A 16,736-nucleotide genomic window follows, 5' to 3' on the forward strand; every position below is an offset into this window, starting at 1 on the left:
GAAAATATTTGAGGTGATAAAATAGCATAGTAGGAGCAACTGGGAGCATTTACTTTGGATGTGTGAAAGAGAATGTATATATACACAGAGGACTGTGTACATATATCTTCATATAGGCTGTCTGTAAATGTAAAAAAATAGCTCCTCAGACAGAAAAAGACATGCTCACACTTTTATCTATGGGGAGGGGATTGGGAAGGAAAGGAATGTGAGTTAAGAAGGAATTTACTGCAATGACTCCAATCAATACCAAAATGTACAGTCATGGTTGCTTGACAGCATCGACCTACACATAGGATTTAAGCTTAGCCATATTAAATGACAAGTTCTGCAAAGCTGACCAGGGAGCTAAGACTAGTGTTTAGGACATAATCAAATATTAAATATATTCTACAGTGTTTGAGCAAACATATATCTTTCTTTTTCCTCCCTAAATTAAGGAATCTAGATACAAACATCCGCTTTGCAAGAGAATATATACTTTTCTGCATAATGTGGATGAGCTACAGCGTCATGCGTAAAGTTTATGCAGCTCTTGAGAATTGTGCCTCTTTCTCAGGAAGGATTTGTGGAATTTATTATTCAAACTCTGTTATTTTGGAGCATGGTTATTTGAAAACATGAGCAGTGCACCATCTGGGTGACACATGCCAAGGAAATATAGATTGCACCGCATTTCTGCTTAAGGAATTAATGGAAGGTTGATAGCTAGGGGAAAAAAAAACTATCTTGCCATTGCTGGTCAGCAATAATCGAACCACTTTCTGGGGATTAAGCGCATGGCTAAGCCTACTGGACCAGACACTAGCAAAGGGCAGGGGGTCTTCTTATCAGAGAAATGCTTCTGGAGCCAGTCTCACTACATGACAGATTGCTTTCATATTCCTGTCTGCAAGGCAACAAAGGATGGCAGTAATGCGATAATGCCAGAGTGCAATGGGTGTTAAGAACCCGTTGCATTTATGTATTGTATTTAGTAAATAATCAGGCTCATCCAAATTGTGATCTCACCACTCAACCAAGGCCATTAAAATCAAGGTTAATGCTTTAATAATCCTTTGCTGTTTTTTATATGGTCAAAAAGAACCCTTTTCTATTTGCATGGTCATAATATTATTGACCTCTTCATCCCCTGAATACACATCAAAAGGAACTGAAATCAAAGTAATTACCAATGTTGTTCTCTCATGGTAAACATTTAACTCCTTGTACTGTCTCCTCCTTCAGTAAATTGAAATGGATTAAAAAAAACACAGATGGGAAAAACTTGCAAAAGGTCAATATTTTCAGAATATCCTGTGTTTTACTTGTCAAAATACTCTTTAGAAGTGTAAAGATAAAACATACATAAAAGTTAACAGGTAGCTGATTATTGAATTAAAACTATATATAAACAGTTACTTTGGTGACAACACATTTATTAGGATGGAAAAACACAAATACTTTCACAGATATTAATTAGTGCTGTATTGCAGCGACAACTGTTCATAACAATTTCACATGTAATAACAGACACAAATCTTTTGTAAACCTTTACGTCTTGCATTAGACATGGCACTTTAAAACATGGACTAATGCCACTGAGAAAAGGCAAATGATAATAGTTGTTTTTGTATTTTGCTGGTCTTCAAGACTGTAGTCATTCATACAATAAGTCTTCCTTTCTTTTTTCAAACTGTAAATAAAATCTGCAGTGGTATTGTTTAGAAAGGAAGAGGATATATAAAGTAATTCTTCCATTTAGGTATGTATTGTGTAAAACAAACAAACAAACAAACAACTTTTGGACAAATATCAAACTGTGAGGAGGAAAGCATGGTTGACTTGTTCTTATTATTAACAGCACTCTGCCAGTCCAGTACTGCCTAGCGTTCCTTGCCAATTTTGCCCATCATGAGGCTGCACAGTGAACAATGTGAAGTTGTTTCTGTCCAGGTACCAAAGAAATTACAGTGTAAATATGACAGAAATTTAATTATATCATTACATATAATTGTAAGCAAGCATTTTCCTCATTTTAGAACTGGGAATTTACTACATATATTTCTCAAGGCTACTCCAAAAGCCAGAGACAGAGATGAAGGCTACACTCAAATTTCCTGATCTTAGCTCCATATTTTAATCCTGTGGTAGTTTTAGACCAGTGCAAACTACCTTTTAATTCAATTTCTCTTGGAAAAAAAAAAAAATCAACACTAAGGAACTGTTTTTTCTAAAGCGTGTATTGTTACAAGTTTGCACATTTGCAATTGAGGACCATCTTTTTGTTTCTTTTGTTAGTACTGATAGTGACACTACTGTTGACTGTGTCTGTGATCTTTTTGCTGTTGTAAGTTTGACCAAAAGCAGCCATGAAGAACTCTAATTCAATGCAGAGAGATGACATAATATTATTGCAGTAGTGAATAATACTTTCTGCTGGCTTACACTGGTGCAATTTTGAAGATAATAAAAATGATATTTAGCTGCCTAACTAGCAAGCCTCACACAAAAGAACATTCAATTAAAAAATGCAAATGCCTTTTTTTGGCTGGCAAAGAAATAATCCATAGTGATTCCCACTGATTTCAAGAGAAAGCAAAGTTAACATTGAACATGGAGGCGTTTCTAGAAGCTCAGCTGTGTCAGCAAAGAACTGAACATAACAACCCTATTAAGGAGTGTAGCAGATATTTCTGGTTTCCTAGGGCAGAGAGAGTTTTCTATGGATTAGGCTTTCCTTCTTTCCCAAGAAAATAACGCCATAACCATTAGATCCAAAACGTGCCCAGCAATACCCAGAATGAAAATATATTTTCTAAACATAAACTAAGTAAGGAGCTATGGCCCTCATAATTAAATGATGAAGCCAGTCTTCAGCTCACCACAGCTTCTTCGTTAAAGTTTAGAGCTATTAAAAAAAACCCACACACCACCCTTGCTTCTAAACCACAACCTTAACAAACATCATAGGCCAGGCACAAGCACACATCATTTTAAAGTAAACTACATATCAGCTCAGTTCCTGGTGAACAGTGAACTGTCTCAAATCCACGTTATAGAGGTTGGATCAATCTCGCAAACACAAGTCATTGCTGAAAAGAGGCCCTGAACTGAAACAGCCTGGAAAATGTATTAGATATTCATCCTAGCAGAAAGTATTTCTACCAAGCAAGTTAAAACATAATATGGCAAAACTTAAATTAAACACATCCTTAAAAAGCTTGCCTTGCAGATGCAAACTCCCTTATGTGAGGAAGCAAATTACTGAGGAGTTGTCAAGGGGAAAATATTTGCTAGCACAAGATTGTTTTTCTTAACATTTATCCAGTCTGAAATAAATACAAACTCTCTCTTTTGCTTATTACATCTGCCTACCTTTCTTGGGCAAAGGCTTGTCTCTTCTTCATTCTTGCAGTGAATTGGATGCAGCCCCTTTCCTACTCTGCCTTTTCAAAGTTAATTGCCTTTGGCTGATTATTTTTTCATACTGTTGCAGTGCCAAGCACTTCCACCTAAGGTCAGCCACTGCCCTGATGTCAAAGAGCTTATGGTCAAAGTAAGTTATGTCTACACAGCCCAATCCATCCAAGACACAGTGTAATTCAGCTTGAGATGAGCTGGTTTCCACTGACATCCAAGCCAGCTAGTTCCAGGGCTGGAAAAACAAGAGTATTTTAATCTTCACTGTGTAAGTAGTGAATTGAGATACAGAGGCACCAAGTCACTTGCCTAAGGTCACATACATAGTTTGTCAGTGGTGAGAAACTCAGCTTCTATATCTTGAGTCCTAGCTCAGTGGCTTAATTGTAAAACCAACTCTGCCAACAATACGATTACTGTAACTAAAGGGAAAATTAAGATTTCTGCAAAGAATTACAACAGTCTTGGAGCTCTGACAGATGACTGAATTATCATAACTTCATGAGTTCGTGTGTATCAGCTGAGCCATAGTAATTGACCATGCGTGCATTTTTAGCCCACAGCAAACAAGAGGTAAAACACATTAGCTTAAATCTTTTACACTGAGGTTTACCATTACAGATTTTGCTTCATGCTTGTTAGATGCTGAGAATGTGCAAAGGGTCACTTACTGCTGCTCAACTGACACAAGGTAATCTGTTAAGCAGGGGTAACTCAACTATCTGTCTGAGCCCTTAACCTAAATACAGTAGAAAATTGGATCCCTCTTGGCACAGTATTTTAATTCATTAACTCAGAATGCCATGTAATTTTTTTGACTTTTCAATAACTGCCATTTTTAGAATTTGAGCCATTCTGATCAGTTATATAAAGGTTTGCAATTTATACTGCTATACGATATCAGCAACTACCAGTGATTCATAACGTAAAGTTATTGCAGTATTTACAGTCACCATTTACAGCTATACCTTAAAGTCCAAACAAGAGAGTTTTTCCAGTCTTTTGTTTACGTCAGGAGAATTCACCTTCTTTGTAAACTGAATAAAGCAGAGTTGGTTATGGTCCTCAAATGACAAGATGATGAAACTGTCTGTAAGAACAGCTGAAAAACAAATAAAAATTGTCACCACTGTAATACCTGTTTCTAGTAACAAAATAAATTACTGAACCTTCCACTGAGACACTGCAAAAAGCAATTTTTTCAAGACAGTGTCTTAAATATTACACTGAAGCCTCTGTAATCTCCTAAAAGACATCAATGTGTCATCCTGCCAGGACCTTCTTGGAAATGAGAAATAAAGCCTAGGGAGTACTCTGATTCCATAAACCTGAATAAATTATCTCATATCAAGTTACCACTACATTCAAATATATGTTTTATGCCCTTCCACATTTATTTTCCTCTTGGTTCAGCCTTCAATTTTTTTTTCTTATGGTAACACCCACCAGTATTTTGCAAATGCACCTAATACAGCATTGCTTGTGTTAAGGATGATAAATGCATATTAGTACTTGAGGTGTATCTGGTACTTTGACATTGTGAGGTTCTGGGTGCTGCTGCAGACACCAAGGAGGCCGTTACATACAGGATTATGCTTTAGAGGTGTTATGAATTCGTTAAAAGCTTCACCTAGGGGTACCCAAACAATAAAGGTAACCAAGATGGAACAGACTCCCTTGGAGTCTGAAAAAGTGCAGTGGAATCCCTGCTGTTATCAGAAGGGGTGCTAGACCAAAATAGTTCAATACAAAAGTGAATAACTAATTTGACAATGAAAATCAATTAGACAATAGTATCTAGGATTTTTCCCAGGTGTTATCCAGTTATCTAAGCAATGCCCACATTTAAGAGATGTCTGAGAATGAAGTGAGTCATCAGGGTAACTAGTACCAGATCACTGAAGAATTGTTAATGAGAATCAGGTTTAAAGTAAAGCTAGCAAGCTGTTTTCAGCTAAAAGGAAAATTTCCTTTTGCTAAAAGGAAAATGCTGAGTAAAGTCAAACCGGATTTAAAAACAAACAAAACCCTGTGGAACAACCCCTGAAAAACAAAAAAAATGCATTTGTGACTAATATCCTAGATTCTTAAATGTATTTTATATATCCTTAAGTAGATTGACAGTTTAGTCTTGCATATAAGCAGTGAAAACTGGCTACTCAGCTTTGCTTTGATTTAGTGTGATTTACAACCAGTTTCATTTTCCAATAGTCATGTACTGGCACAGCTCTGAAGTATCTGGTACGCAAATGCTAATGGGTAAAGTTTAAAGCCAAGTAATTGCCTTCGAAATGTAACATTAACACTAGCTTTTGGAAAAAAAAAAAAAAGAAATAACCGAGAACCTAAACACACATGAAAATTCAAAGCCACTGAGTATAGTATCCTCAATATGTATACAGTTAAAATATTTTGATACCCTCACAGACACGGTTTACATTAAAGATGACCTACAGCACACGTCGATGCTTCTGAAATTCGTCTTGGGTGAAGGAAAGAAAGCAGGATTCAAAGATCCCTGGGCAGGTGTGAACGAGACTAGCAGTCCCTTGATTTTCAGTATCCGTGGTTGTCTGGGGCAGGAGTGGAGACCAGATCAATGTGAATGCAACTATGGGCATAGTTAGACCATTATTCAGAGAGGACCCATATGCTGCAGAGTCAGATTACCCTAAAAAGGCAGGCAGTGTAGTTAATATTCTATATACTAGTACTGCAAGACCTCAGTGCCACAAAATAACTTAGAAGATGAGAAATACTATTTTCTTTTAGGAAAGCAATTTTTCTATAATTTCTAATTAAATTTATTTTTTTATTTTGCCTATAAATAATACAGATCAGGAGGACATTATTAGAGGCAGGAGGATTATAAATGCAATCTTAATTCTGTATTTTGTGAACACAATCTGACCTTTATTCCATATGCTAAGAGGGCATGCTACTCTGAGTTACAACATTTCATAAGTAATTTTGGCAGATTGTAATCTTACCCATTTCTACATATACACAATTGTTAAAATAAGAACTATTATTTTTATACAGACTTCTTGTATTAAATATCGAATTTCTTCTGGCCAACTTTATAATCACAACCCTAATTCCAACCTAGATTTGGAAAGACATGCTATTATGTTGGATTAAAGTTAATTTATTCTAGGACAACATTATGTCATGGTTCTTACATAAGGATAGTTCAGTATAAAAATTTGTAGTTTGAACCCGATTTGTGGAGGTAACAAACGTATCTTCTTTTGTTGTTCATGGAAAAAAAAACGTATTGCAATGATAGGTATTGTGGGTTTTGCTTTTAGTGAACAGAAGCAGTCCTGTTTAACCTTCAGACATGGGTATTACGAAACATGGGGGTTTAAGAAATTCTTGAATAAGTGAAAATAAGTACAAACCATTATATAACATTATTTATAGCAGTTTGAATGGTATAACTGTAGGAAAACATATTTGTTACTTTATTATTGCTTTAGTTGTAAGCTTTTTTAGTTAGTATTTTTTTTAATATTTGTATTTCTATGACATATTAAGCCAATGTAAGGCAAGATATGTATAATTTAATTATATAGTGATTATTTATGATTTTTTTAAAAAAGAGAGTATTCTAAATAAGTTCTATAAACAACTTCAATTTGTGTATAACCTTAGCTTCCATGCTTTCCTACTTTTTGCTACCTGAAAGTATGAAATCCTCCCTCTGGAAATAGAGGGCAGAAAAATCTGAGATGGAATTAGTAATCTAGTAACTTGAAGAGTCAAAAAAAAGGAGTCAAGACATTAAATGTGTTTTACACTCTCTGTGTAATTAGTTGATAAAAAATGAGGTTAGGGCTAATTTTTTGATACTAAAGATTCTACTAACATAGTTATATTAATGTTATTTTTCAAGACTAAACTACAATATACTGATAAGAAAAGATCAGAGGGTCACAGAACTGCAGCTTTCTTAAATAACCAGGCCAATATTCAATAGATGTCTGGGTATGGAAGAAAATAAATCATTTAAAATCAACGCTAAATCTAGCATATGTTCTTATTAAAAGGATGTAACTTGGGTCTACTTTTTAAGAATTTGGAAGATAATGCACATGTAATTTGGCTCGCACCAAAATTCCATATTCTTGATCATGCAGACGCCAAGATACTGACACCTGGTTGGGTTCTCAGTGGAGCTCTGTAGAGACACATTGAAAAAGCTATAGTCGTACTATAAAGCTGTTGAAAACTGGTACATTTTCATAAGTTTTCTTTGCATTAAACTAAAACTTCATTTTCAGTAGTCACTAGTTAAACAACAATAGTGAGATTCTGGAAATCTAGAAACTAACTCAGAACACCTCCATGTAACTAATGCTATCCAGCCTTTTCTAATAAGTAAATATTTTAATAATAACTATCCCATGTAATTAATCAGTTGGCTAATATTTGGTTCTGTCCCATTTTCCCACTTATGAAATAAACATTACAGGTTCAAATGGCATGTTCACAGTGATTAAAATGTGTAAGAAATGGAATTTTAGAAACCCATTCAGTATTTGACAAGCCTGAAAACTTTGATGTTAAATATTATTCTTAAAGTGTTCTTAGTCCTGAGGGTTGTAACTATGGCTTTACATGCAATTACTTGTTGTGTTTGCAAGTCCCCAGTGGCAATAATTAGTCTACCTGTTGACATACTGTTTCTCTACTCTATTGTTAATGTAGGCAATTGATTTGCACATGGGTGTAATTACCATCACTGATGGTGTCGGAGATGAGCTTCCCCACCAGGGTCCTGTCAATCACCACTTTCTCCAGCTGTGGCCCAGAAAGGCTTAGGGACACCAATATACCTGAGTGAAAGAGGAGCTAAATCCAAATAGTGAGAAAACAAGACATCAAGAATCATTAATAAAGTGAAACCTTCCAAGGTACATATTAGCAGCTGTCCATTACATAGTAATCTAATTTTCAAAATTACAAAAAAGACTTATCATTGATGTGAAGACGTCTTATAATGACTTTGAAAGCTTTTTCAATGAAAGGGAGAGGTGTAATATGACACTGAATTATACAGGTACAAGAACTACAATTGCTGAACACTTGAAGATGATGTGTGCTAAATCCCCAAATGTTGCAGAAAATGTACTGAATTAGTTTGTTAAAAAAGGAGATAAAAATTCTGTCCTGAATGAGTAAAGGGATGACACTGATAGCTCTATCATCCATGGACCTGATTTTTTCTGTATAAAATAACTGCATAACCTGCATGAAAAAACATATAAAGTTGGACTTCATGTAATTTTATATTATTATCACAGATTAAAACCAGCACCTTTTTGCTGTCCTTGTTATTTCTGATCATTGTTTAACTTAAATAATGGTGCCCTACCACAGTGATAGCTGTGGGCTCCTAATAAATCCATATACTCCTTGGCATAAGGTTATAGATGTCTCTCTTAGAAAGAAGGAATTTAAACCATTGGACAGAATAGTCAGAGGCTTATTTCAGAGTTAACTGAATATTTCTGCCTAATTAATCTCAATTAAATGATACATATAATCTTGAAGACTAAGTCATAGTACTTATCAGCTCCTTCTGATGCCGTATCTTGTATGAGAGAGAGAATGCTCAGTGGGAGGAGTTATGAAAACCATTTATTTTTGCATAATTAAACCATTAGACTTAGTCTTTTTCTGAATGCAACTATTACAGCAAAGAAATTCAGAAAATAAACCCCATAAAATTCCCTGCTTCACTGTGAGTTGACCTCACTTTGCCAAGTTACTCCAGTAGCAGGAGTATATGAAAAGCTTTATTAGAGAGATATGTTTTCTTAATAACATGGTAAAAGATAAAAGTCAGGGGTTTATAAAAAATTTTTTTGACCATATTAAATAACTCATTGCCAAACTTGGGTTCTATAGAAGCCTTGATGTAAAAACAGTGAAAAAATCACTACTGTGACTTTGATCTTCACATGCAGTACTGAAAACACAAGTGTATTTTAATTCATCTTCCAGTGCCACCTCTGATCCTGCAGGCTGCTAGACTAGATGACCTCAGTGTTTAAGTTAGTTTCAGGCCAGCTCTCATTCCTGCTACATGGCAGCAGTTCTGAAGGACTCATTCTGGCAGCTAGGTTCATTTCCCTCTATTCAGTTAAAAAAAAAAAAAAAAAAATCATTATTCATTCAGCAGAGGCTATACCAGCCCTAAACTTGCTGAACAATCTTTTCTGCCAAAGGAATCCTCAGTGGAAAGACCATTGCAGAAATGTACAGAGGGCTCACCAAAGGCCAGAAATCTGGGACTCCAGCTCTTACTTTACCTAACACCAGATTTTTAAAGAAATCTCTGTGCTTTTAAAAAAACTTACTACTAGAGAAATACTTGCTCTTGTAGTAGAATTTGGCATAAAAATCCCTCTTTGTTTTATGCTAGAACTGTGAGACAAACATGGTTGCATACTTTTTAGTACAACACACTGGTACATAAACACCAGGCGAACTTCCTTGCAGTGAGAGCTACTAGATAGTATAATAAATAAAAAGTACTGGGGACAGGAATGTAGTGATCTAATTGAGCTTGCCTCTTGTGCAATGCTCTCCTCCCAATAATTTGGCTATGAAAATTCTCACTTATACTTATTTTGCTATATTACTATAGCTCTGCTCTGGAGCAAAGAACAGGACAAGCATATTTAAATAAATTACCTTCTTGCCCTGACTAATATCGTTAACCAACATTTTTCAAATCTATCTTCCTGTCAATTCACAGCAGTTGGAAAAGAAATTCTAGTGATGTCTGAAATAGAAACAAAAAATACCTGTGATGTGAAATGAATTTGTTAAGGACAAATGATCATTTCCCATCCTGCCAAAGTCTAATCATGCATTCATTTCATAAATATATACAGTCAATGTTTCAATATTCCCTGTCAGACAGATGTCCTTTAAGGTTTTGTCCTAGTAAAAATGTTAGACACAGTTACACTCATGCAGCTTTTATTACAATCTTTCAAAACTTCAATTTATCCTTATGTTGAAGTTAGATTAGATAAAATCACAATTTATTTCCAACTTGATAATGTTAGGTCCAGCAAGGTTTGAGTATGGTTAGCTATAATTGTCCAAAGAACCCAGTTGAAAAAGTGAGGGTTGAAAGCCAGAAGTTTATGACCTACGATGCAAGCAATGATCAAGCAAAATTACATAAATACTATAGAAAGATCAGTTCTAAATTACTGAATGAATATGAGCCTGCCAGAGAAGAGTAAAACACTGCAAATCCTTCAGCTTTATGTGCCAACAAGAGAGCTGGTGCAGTCGTATAAATAAACTTGCGTCTTGCACAACGCCTTTGCTTGGGAGCTATGTTCTTCCCTCAGAAAATGTTACTGTAATGGTAGGTTGCTCCCATGCTTCCTTTCCTTACAGGGAGTGTTAAGAGCATCCTGGAGTTAACCTGGGAGAATAACCTAAGTGAATCAGAAGTCTGTTTGTAGCCTCTAGGTTTACCTGACAGAGTAGAGACATATACCACCCATCCAGGTAAAGAGGAGAGGCAAAACACAGCAAAAAATGTGTTTTGATCTGTAGATGGTCAGTGATCTTGAATGACTGCATTACTGAATGAGGCTACATGTTTGTCGTTCTGTTGACACCTAGTATGTCCATCCAATATGCACTATAGAGACATGCTTGCAAACTCTTGGCTTGAGAGCAACAAATAAGGTTAGGATTCTTTAACTCTTAAATGTTTCAGGGTGTAAAATCACTTTATGTCTATATGTTCATTCCCTGGTAATGACATAAATCACACCTGTTACAGAACTAGAACAGAAATCTATGAAAACTGCTTCAGTGTATGATGCCAAGACATTTATATAAATATAAAATACTGTGCTCATGGGTGTGCTTTGCTTTACATCTGTGAAATTAGTCATTAAACCAATGCTATGTATTTTCAATATTGCAGCAATCTCTCTCTATGCCATCAGTATGGCATGATAAAATGACAGAAAGTAGGTAAAAATAATATAATTTCCATGGCTTTTTTGTTTCTCCCATTGCACTCCCTCCTTCTTTATTTTTACAGTAAAACAGTCTTTCCCATTATTCTGCACAGAAGGCTGAGATACTTGGGCAAAACTTAAATTTTAATTTAACAACTTTTTGCTATAATAACTTACCATGGTTGTAATGTACTTGTGCTCCACAGGGTTAAGTAATTCCCTTTAGGAACTTGAGAGTCTAAATTTAAAAAGTAAATCACAGACCTTACACCCTATATGGCCATGTAAGGTCAGTATTTCTCCCACCTCCCTTTAAAAATCTTTTGGATTAGAATGGGGCCTTTTTTTAAAACAGTTCTTAAAAGTTTACCATGAAATACAAGCATTAAATACAAGGTATTTAAATAAAGCAGGGAAGTGGTTGAGTCACCATCCCCGGAGGTGATGGTGACTCAACACGTGTAGATGTGTTGAGTTTAAACACATGTAGATGTGCCGCTTAGGGACATGGTTTAGTGGTGGACTTGGCAGTGTTAGGTTAATGGTTGGACTTGATGAACTTAAGGGTCTTTTCCAACCTAAATGATTCTATGATTCTATACTATCTTTCATCAAAAATATTCTGTAAGAGAGAAAATATTTATGTGCTCAAATTGAAACTTCATTATTTCAATTCGTTAGTCACTGTGTAGTCTATGTAAAGACTGTTATGTGATAATAACATTTAGGTGCTGTTACACATAAGCTTGCATAGTTAAGCTTATATTTTGGTGGATGGGAGCAGTCCAATCATAAGCACAAATGAATATAAAACAAATTGGGAAGATTGCAAACTTGGCCTGAACACAGGTACAGAGTGATCCAACTCCAAAAGTACTGCTCAAGGGAATTGCCCATCACTGCTAAAGAATAAAAGCAAACGTAAGAGGCATTATTTACACAAGGCACAAAGTCATTCTATCTAACAGATATCAAATTAGGGAAAGAAGCTCGCAATACTGAAACACATCACAAATTTTTCAGACTGAAGTACTGCAATGTGAGAAACAGAAATCAGAAGAGTCATCTCTACAGCTTTAACAGTCTCAAGGTGTTATTAAACAAAATATGAAAGCATGACTTCATACATATTGGAAGAGTAGCCATAGCCTTTGTACTTGAACATAGTCCGAGCAAGATGCTTGGGCATCTGGTCATTCTACATGCTGGGAAGGAAGGGCCGCTTAATTTCTGTGTTACTGAGGAGTTGAATGTGAACACTTTGATAGAAGGAATTATGTACTTTGTGTGCCAAAAACGGTTCTCCAATGAGCAAGAAAGATATACAAAAGAGCAGAGGATACTCAGGGAAAGACTTAGCCCTTCCCTTCCCCAATAGCAAAGTGCTCCAATATGTATTTGAGTTACATTCTGTTAAGCAAAGGACTTAAGTACAGGCTCACGACTTACGGACTTTAGTAGAACTTAAGCATGTACTTAAGTGGATTCCTTTATCCTCAGAAGCCTTAGCCCTTGACTCCTCATTCATGTAGCTTAGCTGCTTATGAGCCCTTTTACCTAAAAAGATACCTGCAGAGCAAAGCCAGGATTTGCTTCTATCTGATTAGAATTGGAAGAGAAGGAAAATATGCCTGTAAAAAATATTGCTGGAAACTGTTTTCCCTTGCAGAGCCAAACCGACAAAAGAATATGCAAAAGAAGAGAATTGCAAAGCATTTCTTGTTCAAGCAGGTTCCCAGGGTTTTTCCCCACCTCTTCATTCCAGATTGCTTTCTTAGCCACCCTACCATAATTACACTGTTGCATGCCTTATTACAGATGAAGTTATTGTTGTTACACGTTACTGTTTCACAATAATCAATGCATTTGTACTTCTAGCTCCAAATCTCTAAAACCACACAATACGTTAATGGCTGTGATCAAAAGCAACCAAAGAATTTAATATGAGGGCAGTGTTCCTCTTCGTAACTGCTGATGGGTACTAGCTTCTCATGCATTCTAGCCAGAATGTCTTCATTTTGATATCAGATGTGCTGCTGTATGCCACCACATATCTTGCTAAATCAGTTTGCTTATGGCATTGTAGCTGATGTAACAAGTCATGTCAGCAAATATTGCTGTGTATCTCAGTTCAGAACCCAGTTCTAAATATGTCAATGATGGTAACATAAACCCCATTCATATACATATGTAAATTGCAACACAGATCAAATTAAATCAATTCAAAGTAATTTAGCAAAGAATATACATCTTTTTCATTAGCAGCTAACAGATATGATTCACAGCTAGTGCTTGGCTTTTGTACAATAAAATAATCCAGTGTTGGCATGTGTTTAATTCTACATCATAATGCAAATGTAAAACTAAAAAAAGTTGGAAATCAAATGCTTCAGCTAGATCTCATTAATTTTTACTACCTTATATTGTAAAACCAAACCTGAACCAATGGCATCATTTCATAGGATTGATTTCATGACTTTGTGGCAAAACTTAAAAGCATTACAATGAATTAGAGAAGGAGACCAAGAGGAAGGGAAACAGCCAGAGCTGAGTTGAGTAAACTCAACAATATTGATAAAATTAATTCTTTAGATTATTACTCCTTGGCAGGGAGAGCCGAGGAGTAAATTGTGTATTTAATTATAAACAATACAGTGTCATCTTATTGTAAAGACTTCTTGTCTTTTTTTCTGTCATCCTTCTTTTATGGTCTACTTATTTTCCTTTGACATCAGCTAACTGAAGATTACAGGATTATTTCAGCAACTCATCACAGGTCATCAAAGTTGGGGTTCAGAAGTACCATACAGAAATGGTGTGCATTCAGATCCTATTGGAACAAATAGGAACAGAGCTAAAGAAAAGACCTCAGTCATTTAGGGCTCAACTAAGCTCTTTTAAATAGGAGAGCAAGCTCCTTGACAAAAATCCCTGTACAGTCTAGGTTATGTTTACATGAACTGGCACATCATCTATTTCAGAAGCTCTAAGCAGTACTAGAATGTATACTTAGGACTGCAAAATTAAAGGTCAATGGATTTTTTTTGGCAATGGACAAGGAAGTAAATATGAAACTTCTCATGCACTGATAGTATAAAAAAGTAATAGGAGAAATTTTGATGCATAAAATGAAATATTAAGAAAGGTAGAAAGCTGGACCAGCATTATAGTAGTTCTAGGCAAACTCATATAGAAAAGCCAATTTTGAGAAATACATTCATACAATGGACAAGATAATCTGCACGCAAACTAACTAGATTTTACATTGACACATATGCATGAAGTCTAATTGGTCATTTGCACAGAAACGGCTAACATGACAACACACTTATGTTTAGCAGATGCATGTTTAAATTTATAGCCCCCAATTTTTGCCTGTGGACTAGTTAGAAGCTGGAAGTGCTGAAGGAAGCAGAGAGGGATTAGGAATAGTGATGTTTAGATTCCAGAAGGCACACTAGCAGCAGTCCTACGCTTGTTTCTCACAAAATCTGAGGGAAATCATACTACTCTTTTAAATGATAGTCTTGTTATCATTGTATCACCTTTCAGATTTTTTTTTCCATTTTTTATGTCCTGCTAAAGGTACAAAAGCCATTGAGTTTTTGGATAGCACATTGTTATTACAACACAAACAGAACTCTTCCTCGTTCAGCTAAAGATATGGCAGATTCAAATACATAGAACATTTCTTGAAAAATGTGATGGCTGTTAAATATTTTAATTTCTATAAATGAATGTATTTGACATCGTATTGCTACTAAAAAACAAAGAGCTAAAAAAAAGATACTATAATTAAACCTTATACTCAGATTTAGTCCAAATCACTGAAAATTACGACAGTCAGGGTAATTCACTACATGCTGTCCATGCTGTTTGTCTGACATGTTGGCTTTCTATTACACTTGAAAGTTAATGCAAACATGGACCCATCTTTTTCCACTAGCAGCTGCTCTGGTAACCATCCAAAGTAGCATGTGAATACAGTAGTGCTATGACATAGATCGCACCATTATGTGATAAGCACTTTCTGCTGAAACAGTTAATTAGTCTCCTACTTATAACTAAAACCTAAATGTACAACATCTTTTCCAGAAGCTTCAGAACATTCGTATCAAAAACAGAGAGTCCAGATATTCCTGCTAAATGCTCAAAGACAGATGAGCAGCAGAAAAACAAACCATTTGACATAAAAATTTATAGAAGACAGCTTTTCTGTTCTAGACTCTCCCAAGTTATTAATTTTTCTCTGTTTTATTTTTATTTGTTGGATAGTTTATATTTTCAGGAAGACAGGAAGTGGAGTAACACAATTGTTTTGGCAGAGCATTCAAACCCCTGTTGGAGACTTCAATTATCAGCCATTATTATATTAAAAAAACATTTTGTTTTGTGATTGAGAAACCAAAAGCAGAATTTAAGGACAGAGAAATTACTATGATTTTTATCTATAACTTTAACTCTGGCCATGTTATAAGCTATACTATCACTTATACTCTGGCTATACAAGCCATCTAAAAAATCATAAAAAAATACTCAATTTATCAAGCTACCCCTTTACATGATTCAATCCAATATAGAGCCAGACCTAATATACTAAGATAAAAACATCCATCTCTTCTTTCCCACCTTGTACAAGAAATAAGTAAAATTGTATTTGTCTCCTTTTTGTTTATGTAAGCCTGAAACTACTTAAGAGTATGCTAAGTCAAAATAACCAGTTTTATACAGAATTGATAGTCAACCAAAGGTGTTATATTATAAAGGCAGGATGATCAAACTTTGGCAAGAAGTTCACTGTTCCAAAGTATGTATTGGTAAGGAATGCAGGTGGATGCAGATAGATGGGAGGGGAAGGAAAATGATAGAGGGAGAATGGACGTGGAAAGGAAATGAAGAGACAGCAAACTGGGAAGCAGATGAATACACTCATGGCTAACTGACTCAGTATTTCTTAACCAAATTCCTTTCCTAATCAGAACAATAGTAACAGAAAAAAAAGAGCCCTCTAAATTAGCATACAATTAATATTTAAATCAGTTCTAGAAGATTAACATTAACAGATATATACTATGTTATCTGTACGCAAATGATATACATTTACTAGTGATAAGATCTGACAGGCAAATGTAGCTGAGACAATAATATCTTTAGTATTGATACAAAAAGACTATAAACCATTTGGCATGTCAGGTATTTAAAAATTTTGCTATTCTTAAAGACATTTCTGGAATTTCAGCTGTATAATGTTTGAATATTTAATATTCAACCTACTGACACACATTTGGAACTACTTTAATTAGAAGAAAAAAATTATGAATCTGAAAA

The 16,736-nt window shown here is 35.2% G+C and overlaps 1 protein-coding gene across 7 annotated transcripts in view; it reads right to left on the bottom strand.

Annotated features, from left to right (window-relative positions):
• Window positions 1-16,736, bottom strand: part of WDPCP (WD repeat containing planar cell polarity effector) — a 160,223-nt gene that overhangs the window by 86,084 nt on the left and 57,403 nt on the right. For 5 of the 7 annotated variants that reach the window (XM_075496813.1, XM_075496811.1, XM_075496812.1 and 2 more), the window contains 2 exons: window positions 8,145-8,259; window positions 4,371-4,504 (listed from right to left, as the gene is read on the bottom strand). In XM_075496813.1, the coding sequence (XP_075352928.1) occupies window positions 4,371-4,504; window positions 8,145-8,259 (249 nt within the window). The remainder of the gene's footprint in view (window positions 1-4,370; window positions 4,505-8,144; window positions 8,260-16,736) is intronic. The other 2 variants (XM_075496814.1, XM_075496815.1) reach the window with 1 other exon arrangement.

The sequence above is a fragment of the Mycteria americana genome, chromosome 3, assembly GCF_035582795.1.
Source record: "Mycteria americana isolate JAX WOST 10 ecotype Jacksonville Zoo and Gardens chromosome 3, USCA_MyAme_1.0, whole genome shotgun sequence".
NCBI classification, from domain to species: Eukaryota; Metazoa; Chordata; class Aves; order Ciconiiformes; family Ciconiidae; genus Mycteria; species Mycteria americana.